At 36.2% G+C, this 9,167-nt stretch overlaps 1 protein-coding gene across 1 annotated transcript in view; it reads left to right on the plus strand.

The window, feature by feature from the left end:
- LOC150080152 (sodium/potassium-transporting ATPase subunit alpha-like) overlaps positions 1-9,167 on the plus strand; it is a 379,958-nt gene that overhangs the window by 151,150 nt on the left and 219,641 nt on the right. Inside the window, exon 8 of the mRNA XM_090380992.1 lies at positions 3,737-3,935. Within this exon, the coding sequence (XP_090237118.1) occupies positions 3,737-3,935 (199 nt within the window). The remainder of the gene's footprint in view (positions 1-3,736; positions 3,936-9,167) is intronic.

The raw sequence follows: 9,167 nt of genomic DNA on the forward strand, positions 1-9,167 counted from the left end.
ATCTGGTCATTAATCTAGCCTTATTTAGGTCATCTTAATTCCACATGGCCTATACATATTAGGTTTAGAAGTTTAATGCTTAATGATAATGAATTTTCATGACAATTTATTGATGAAAATTTTTATCTGTAGCAAAAGGTAATTCTAGTTATTATTAACAGTATACTTCTATTTTATTACTATTATACATTTTTACTATAATACATTTTTGCATTCCGTTACGTGGCCGCCAATCCCCTACTTCGTCGGGGGCTTTGAGTGGATTGACAACCCTTTCGATGTAATGCCTTATACTTACTCGTTTCTGTTTTTACCTATCACAGTTTTGCTATTTTAAGTTCCTTTTCTTTTGTTTAATTTCTAATGTTCCTAGAATTTAAGTTTTTGAATTTTTTAAATTCTTAATTATTGTTTGCATATCTTTATATTTTTTCATGTTTTTATAGTATTTTTAATTTTTGATAAGGATGTATTCAGCAAACTGTGATAGAGTACACAAAGTCCAACGTGTAAGTATCCAATATTGTAAAATTCCTACTTACTTAATGTTGTAATCCGGTGGAGGTCGTAGAATAAAAAGGGGAAATTTCCCGCCTTCTATTTGTTTTATAGGTAGCAATTTTTATAGCGCAGTTGCACTAACGATGATTAACAGCTCTAGCTTCCAAGCTTGCTGCTCATATATTCAAAATAATTTCTTATATGGGCACACTTTTGTTGCTCTCACCAGGTATCTTGCCCATCTTTGGACCCCTTTGAGAAACTTGATGTCTTTTTAGGTGTGTTTCTATGGCTGGACAAAGGATTCCAATTGTGGTCTTACATTATATAGGGGTATTATGACCACCCTATGGCTACAAGCAGATGCTTGATAAATCATTGATGGAATACCATTGGCTTATTTTTTGTTCACCCTCTACTGAATGTATTTTGAGGTTGCCACTCTTGAAGTGTTAAGACCTTGAATTTTGCTGCATTAAAAAATTGCTGCCACCTTTCTGACCACCTCCTGAAGTCTATTTAAATTGCTCTGGAAAAGCTTTTCTTCCCACTGATCATTAATTGCCTCTGCTGATCTTGATAATATTTGCAAGTTTTGACATGATATCATTTAAGAAAATCAAAAACAAGAGTTGTCCCAGTACTGATCCTTGGAGAGAATCTCACTTCTAATGTTAGCTCAATCTGAAGAATAATCATGATTCTCCACTTCTTGCCTTGCAGTCATCCTGCAATCCATTTAAAGATTTTCCCCGTGATTTCAACTTTTTCATGTTTATATAGTAGCCTTTCATGCAAGACTGAGTCAAATGCTTTGCTGAAACCGAAGTAAACAATGTAAAAATTATTTCCTACATCGAACTTATGAATAACTCTGTCAAAATAGCTAACCAGGTTGGTTAAACACTATATTTCCTTTAGAATACTCGTTCAACATAAATGATCCTGTATAATACACTCTATATCATTGCCTCTTAAATTTTCCCTACCACTGAAGTCTGACAGATTTTAGTTACCCACATCTTAATAAATATATTGGCAATACATTGACACTTTTCCAATCCAAGGGAATAACTATTGAGTCTAGTGACAACTCATATTAACCTCAATGGTTCAATACTCTTGCTGCTTCCCTCAAAATTGAGTATGTAGTAATGAGTATCCAGGAGCCTTACTTGCTGGTAGCCTTAAGTTTTCTAATGAACAAACTGAAATTTCAGTATTATTATTCTCATACGTTCCTGCTTCACTCACACAGTTGCTCCTCACCATGGGGATCTTTCTTCTGTAAATATCAATTTAAAGTACTTGTTTAATTCATGTGCAACACAGCAAGGTTATCAATAAATAAATTTTAAATAAATAAATTTTCTGTTTATACTCTGGCACGACAACCAAGTCAGTAGAGTTTACAATAAATCTTCAATACAAATATTTATCGTATTTAGTAGTCACGGGCGCGTGCTATGCACTCTTGCTCCTGACCACTGGGCTACTTCAGGCCTAACCTTCTTGCATCCATTATACAAGGGTCTGATTTGATTTGCTCTTTTCTTAGTATTCATGTATGAGAGAAATTCCTTGTCCTCATTGCCCTCCTAGCCAACTTTTTCTGCATCTACTAAAAAAATTTAAAAAAATTCCAACTGCTCATACTGTTCTCATTGCCACTGGAGTGACCTTGAACATCACCTGCATTAGATCTTGGGAGGCAGTTTACTCTGATCAGCAACATACTTTTCAAAGGAAAACTTGTAGATATAGCCTTTTACTACTTGCTGATATGTCATATTTGTGCCCCTTGATTTTTGTCTCACACAACACTGGGAATATACCCTCCTTATTAATTTTACTCATCCACCTCATAACTTAACTCTTCCCCCTTTCTCCTCCACAAGATGTATTGTTGCCAAGTTTTGCAGTCTTTTTTGTTCTTTAAGGTAACAGCCTAGTGTGTGTGTGTGTGTGTGTGTGTGTGTGTGTGTGTGTGTGTGTGTGTGTGTGTGTGATCAAAAAATACTCCATGAAGAAGGATTCCAAGTTGGATGAATAATGAAGATGCCAGATTACTTGAGCAGAAAAAGACAGCATGGAAATTTTAGAGCAATAAAAAGGACTGAAGCCTATAACAGTTACAAATTGATCTGTAATAGTGCCACAGAAAAGGTTAGGCTGGCAAAGGCAAACCGTGAGAAATGACTGGCAAAGAGTGAGGATAAGGATTTCTTCACATATATAAATGCAAAGAAGAGAAGGACAAATCAGATCGGACCCTTATGTAATGGATGTGGGATAGTATTAGATATTCCAGCTGATGTTGCATATGAACTCAACAGTTACTTTGCATCGATATTTATGGAAGAACTTTTCCATTTTGTCAGTGGAAAAATTATGGGAGAGAAGTCGAAAAATATGCAGTTAATGACATTGAAATTTCACATGATTATTTAATGAAAAATCTTTTGCGCCTACAGTCGAGTAAGGCTCCTGGGGTTGATGGCATGTATCCTATAATTTTAAGGGTGGCAAGTGAGTGCATTGAATGATTAAGGCTAATTATGAAAGCATCACTGGACTCAGGAGAGATTCTGTTGGATTGGAAAAGTGCCAATGTATTTCAAATACGTAAAGGTGGTTCTAAGAGTGAAATGGGAAATTACTGGCCGGTCAGTCTTACTTCAGTAGAAAGGAAAATCATGGAAGCAGTGATCAAGGGTGGAATTCAGGATCATTTAGATAGAAATGGAATTCTGAAAGATACACACATTTTGATAGAACTGTTAAAAATTCTATAACTATTCACTGCCTTGTTAGGCAATCGATAGTTATATAATATTTTTGTTTTTGCTAATGTATTTTAGGGTTAGGAAGGAAGTGGACTTCCTTGTTATTTTTACAGCCAAAATTTTTCTAGCCAAAGTATATTTGCTCTGAAGTAACTATGCAACTGAAGTAAATACTTTGTATTTACTTCAGTTGCATGGAAATTCTGACTGCTGGAAGCTATTAAAATGTGATTATTATGAGTATATTAATTAATATAATGATAATTGACTTAGTGAACAGACACTGTTTTTGCATGGGAAATGGTGTAAAAAGTGTGTTTTTGTTATGTCTATGAATTTCAAGATATTTGCTTTTAAGTTTGTTACTTTAATTTTGGCAACACATCATCAGAAACTAGTTTTCAAACTTTCTGTTGCATTCTAGTAATGAGAATTTTTTTTTTAAATAGGTATGCTTGACCCTAACAGCTAAACGAATGGCTTCTAAGAATTGTTTGGTAAAGAATTTGGAAGCTGTAGAAACTCTGGGCTCTACCTCCACCATCTGCTCAGACAAAACAGGCACACTTACTCAGAATCGTATGACAGTAGCTCATATGTGGTTTGACAACCAAATCATAGAAGCAGATACTACTGAGGATCAATCAGGTATGGTTTTTTTTTCCCTTCTCTCCTGTAGACATTACCTGACCAATTTCATTTTCAGCTAGGTCTTATTGGTTTTAGCTTGTTTTCAGTCTTTAATATAGCACCTGGTGTTCGTGGGGGGGGGGGAATAGGTTACGTTAAGAGGAATCCTATGAAGTTTGAATTTACAGATATTAAGAAATGCAGGATAGTTCCTTCCTGGCATCTCTAATACCAGAAACAAAACAGTGGAGAAAAATCATCATACTGCAGAAGAGGCTACAACACCTAATAGTAGTATCAGAAGAGTGACATCACCAGATCTGCAACAGACAACTGCAGTGAGAACCCACACTGCCCCCCAATCTAGATGTTCAACTCGGTTTGCATCTAAAAAGGCTTTCTTCTTAGTATGACCCTCAGGAAAATTGACTGAATGAACCAAGATAGCTAAGGACTTCTGGCATGTTCCCAGAATACGATATTTCCTAAATATTCCTTTGTGTTTTAATTGCGCTGCAGTCTATTTTTCATGATAGGATCTGAAATAGTAATGGCTTTAAATTATAAATTTTTTTTTGTTCTCATTAAGTGATGAGAACAAAAAACAATTTCTCTTTTACTTCAGAAAGAGCTGCAGAGTTCTCAAGCAAAACCTCATATACAGGTAACCCTCATATAACACGGTAGTTAGGTTCCTATAAAATGTTGTGTTGTGCGAAATTGTGTTATACGAGACTAAGAAAAAGTACAAAGAGGTGGATTACGTTCCAAAAGATAACAAAAATATACTATTTCGTTAACAAAACTAACAAAAATACAATGTTCTATATTTTGTATATTTTCTGCTCTCCTTAAAAAAATCAGTAATCTGGGTTTGTTTGCTTTTGCTTGATAAATCTTTGTGAATTTCATCGTATGAAACTAGTCATTTTTGGAGCTCCTTTTTGAACTTTGGGCTCCTTTCATTCAAGAATCTGCATTCAAAAAATAAGATTCTATTTGCTCGGCTAACTTTTTGCCTTCCCATATGCTTTTTAGTGTAGACGTCTCCGTAGCCAGGTGGGAAGGAGCAGCAGTGCGTAGCACACGCTTCTTGATTAGACCGGGGTTAGAGTCCGTCATCACCAGATACGGAGGATGCAGAAAGGTCAAGGGAATGACCACCGCATATTCCCGGAGCAATATGGCCTTAGTTGCTAATGCTCCTAAAAACCAAATAACAAACAAACAAGCTTTTTAGTGTAAAATTTGGAAGTTTAGAATTTTCATTTGCACTATCATCATCCTCTGAATTGATTTGGTTTTACCTTGATGCCATTTCCACCAAATCCGCTTCGCCAGCCTCTTTTTCTATCAGTAATTCTTGAACTTGAACGTCTTCAGTAATAATTTTTTATCTTATTTTTTATGAAGCATCGGTGACTGAGGCCATATTACTCTGTGTATATTGTTTGTAAATTGCGTGTGTCCTGTGGTCGATTTTCTGTTTTGCTGGATGAAAACCTGAAGTTTCTGGGGGGGGGGAACCATGCTACCCTCGCCTGAGCCCAACTAACTCAGCCACGTTGTGAAAAAGATCCATAAAAATTTCTCCCATCATTGATGGGATTTTAACTCGGGTCTTTTCCACCCGGTGTGGGGAGAAGGGTGATTCTATCAGCTACCTCGAGGGCTTCAGTAGTCATATCATCTAAACCTTCCCCTCCCACCCACGTGGCAAAGTTCTACTATCACACAGATTCCGTTTTCTGCCGGTTCGACCATATTCCCTGAATGAACCGACTCGGACCATACATTTTTCCACACGCATTTAACATTGATGGTTTTACTTCTTTCAGCGATAAAGCTGATTCTGATACAGTCCACAACTGAGAAATGTTTCATGCCTCCATTACTTCAATAGATTCAGAATAAATTTTTCCAAATCCATTGTAACGATTTATGATGTAATGAGTTTTAAAGGTGGATATAATGCCTTGATCTAATAGCTGAATGAAAGAAGTTATTATTATTATTATTATAAGCTATATGGTGCAAGGAAGCCTGAGGCTTATGATACACCAGCCAAAAAAAAATTCCCCAGTTACCCTGAGAGAGAGAGAGAGAGAGAGAGAGAGAGAGAGAGAGAGAGAGAGAGAGAGAGAGAGAGAGAGAGAGAGAGAGAGAGAGAGAGAGAGAGAGAGAGAGAGAAGTAAAAGGGAATCACCAAGAAAAAGAAGAATGATGATATCCAGCTCAGGACCCTGGGTGTGCCAAACCCATACTCACAAGATGTGAGCCCCTGTGGTGGTGGGAACATAACTTTAACGTTTGGATGACTTAAATCTTTTGGAGGCCTGGTGCTGCACTATCCAATAGCAATAAAACTTTGAAATCTAGATTGTTCCAAGTTGCACAAGCTCAATAGCACAGAACATAACATGAGGATTTCCCAATAAAATACAGGGATTTCTCAATAATATATTCTTGAGTAGAGAGTCAACAGTGGGGATTCAAAAGGAGTGAAAATGTTGAAAAATTACATCCAACATAATAGCTGGGTTTTCCCCAGACGAAAACTCAAAAATACCCTGTTATGTGAGTTTTACCGAAATTCTCTAACCGTGTTATATAAGTACCATGTTGTGCGAGGATTGCCGCATTTTATCAATCGTGTTAGAGCGAAACTGTGTTGTAGGAGTACCGTTTTATATGGGAGTTGCCTGTATTGTATATTGTGGGGGATATATATAATGGTGCGTAATGTAATGTTGTCATTGTGTGTGTTGCCCCCCCCCCCTTTATTATTTATTTTTTTTCTCTTGCCCCAACTACGCTACCTGACAGCTACACTGTCATTCTCAGAAAATTCATTTGGAACATGACTATAATTTCCATTCCCTTTACTTAAATTTCAAGGGGGCACTGGACTTAGCCACAATTTGGCTAAGTCCAGTGCCAAATTGTGGGTCATTAATCTTAAATCTAACTTTGTTCTGACGGCTAAGTGCATAAGCCTTTGGAATAACCAGACATTAATTAGTTCAAACAAACGAGTTTATTACATAACTATATACAGTAAGTTAATGCAAAAAAAATATCATAATGACAATAACTTTGATGTAAAATTTGACAATTAGATATATCTAGTTTTGATGATAACGCATTAAAATAGCTCTTTGTTATATAAAGTGGTTAAAACATGTTTTATATAAAATAGTATATGGTAAACCAATCCATCCTCTTCCTTCAATTTTTCAATCTTAACATGTTCTTCACAACATACCATATTTGTTATTCATATTTCCCTTACATTACTTTACAATCTGAAATTTTCTTAAGGTTATTCCAGTGGTTGCTACAACATATTTCACTCAAAAATGTACCTTCATTGATATCTAATTCGCAACAATTTCATTGCCTATCCAATAGTATGTCCTTGACTATATACCATCTTTACTTAGCCTAAATCTCTATCCGTTAAGCACCTCATAACCTATAGTTAATACCCTTTTTCCCTTACTTTTATTTAGATTCTATCTCACTCTATTAATATTCCTTCTCAATCTTTCATTCAATATTCATTAACATTTGCTGATAACGCAAATGTTAATGAATAACCATAGCTGACTTAGTGTTACAATATACTTAAGCTTCCTACTTTAATATGACCTTCCCTCACTTTATAATTCCTATCCTAAAGTCCAGACAGTTCTCCTAACAGCCCTTGAGGGGCTGTTTGGAATTATTTTTTTTTTCCCTTTTTGTCTCTCTCTCTCTCTCTCTCTCTCTCTCTCTCTCTCAACTCTTAGTTTTGACAATGGGATTTCAATATCAAGCTTAATGTCAAGTTTGCAGATGATACAAAGGTTGGCAGTGTTGTTAATAACAGTAATGACAGTATGCTGCTGCAACAGGATCTGCAAAAGTTGGGCATATGGGCTGAGAATTTACAACTGAAGTTTAATATTGACAAATGCAAAGTACTGCATATAGGTAGAAGTAACTCCAGAGAAATGTACCAATTGGGTGGTGTTACTCTCAGGTTAGTGGAGAATGAAAGAGACCTGGGGTAATTGTGCAGTCAGATATGAAGTTTTCTGAGTAGTGCAGATAGGCTGCCAGTGGGGACTTGTCAATGATATATAGGAATTTTTCTAGCAGGGATAAGGAGGCGATTATCCCCTTGTATAAGGCAATGGTAATGCCACACCTTGAGTACTGAGTACAGGTCTGGAAGCCACATTTTAGAAAGGATGTAGAGTTGCTAGAACGAGTACAGAGAATGGCAGGTGCTCTTACGAAGAAAGGTTTAATTTCTGGAAATTGTAGCTTCTGGAGACTAGGCACCTGTGAGACGATCTGATTGAGGTGTATGAGGCCTTGATTGGATTAAGCAGGCTCACTGTTGATGGGATTCTTCCTCTTGCTCAGATTGCAAACCTGAGGGGGCATAGATTCAAACTGAGGAAAGACAGTTGTAGAATAGATGTGTGGAAATTTGTCTTTAGCCAGTGGGTAGATGATTGCTGGAACAAAACAAACTTCTATCTGTTGTGGAAGTTGATAGCTTAGTATTAGTAATGGCTACATGGTGCAAGGAAGCCTGTGGCTTATGCTGCAACAGCCAAAAAAGAAAAAAATAAAATAACAAAAAATACATAAAATAAAATAATAAGAATAAAAAAAATTAATAATAATATAATGCGAAAATTAAAAAAATAATAATAATAAAAATTAATAAGAGAAAGCTAAATGGATAACCTATGCATTTCCTTACTTCTTTAAGTAATTAAATTTCCTTTGAATTTCCCCAGACTGTCAGCCTCTACCAACCCATGTAGGTATCTTATTCCAGTAAATTTATAACTTTCTGGCTAGAATAAAACTTCTGCAATCCAGTCTAAACAACTCCCTCTCCCCCCATAACTTGAAATTATGGCTCCTAGTTCTAGAATCATATATAACCATGAAAATTTGCCCTTATTCATTTTGCTTATGCCTCTCAGAGCTTCAAACATCTCAATCAAGTCTCCTCTAAGGTGCCTAGTTTCCAAGCTCTGCAACCCACATATTCGAAGTCTTTCCTCATAGGGAAAAACCCTTTTGCCAATCTCACCAGGCAAGTTACCCGTCTTTGGTTTCAAGAACAACAATGTCTTTCTTTAGGTGCAGTCTCCATATTTGAACACAATATTTCAAGTAAGCAGGCATAAGGCTGCCAGTTATAACAATAGCCTTATATAATGGGATTATGATGTCCTTATCTCT

The sequence above is a fragment of the Mastigoproctus giganteus genome, chromosome 9 (assembly GCF_048544385.1).
Source record: "Mastigoproctus giganteus isolate SK-2022 chromosome 9, ASM4854438v1, whole genome shotgun sequence".
NCBI lineage: Eukaryota > Metazoa > Arthropoda > Arachnida > Uropygi > Thelyphonidae > Mastigoproctus > Mastigoproctus giganteus.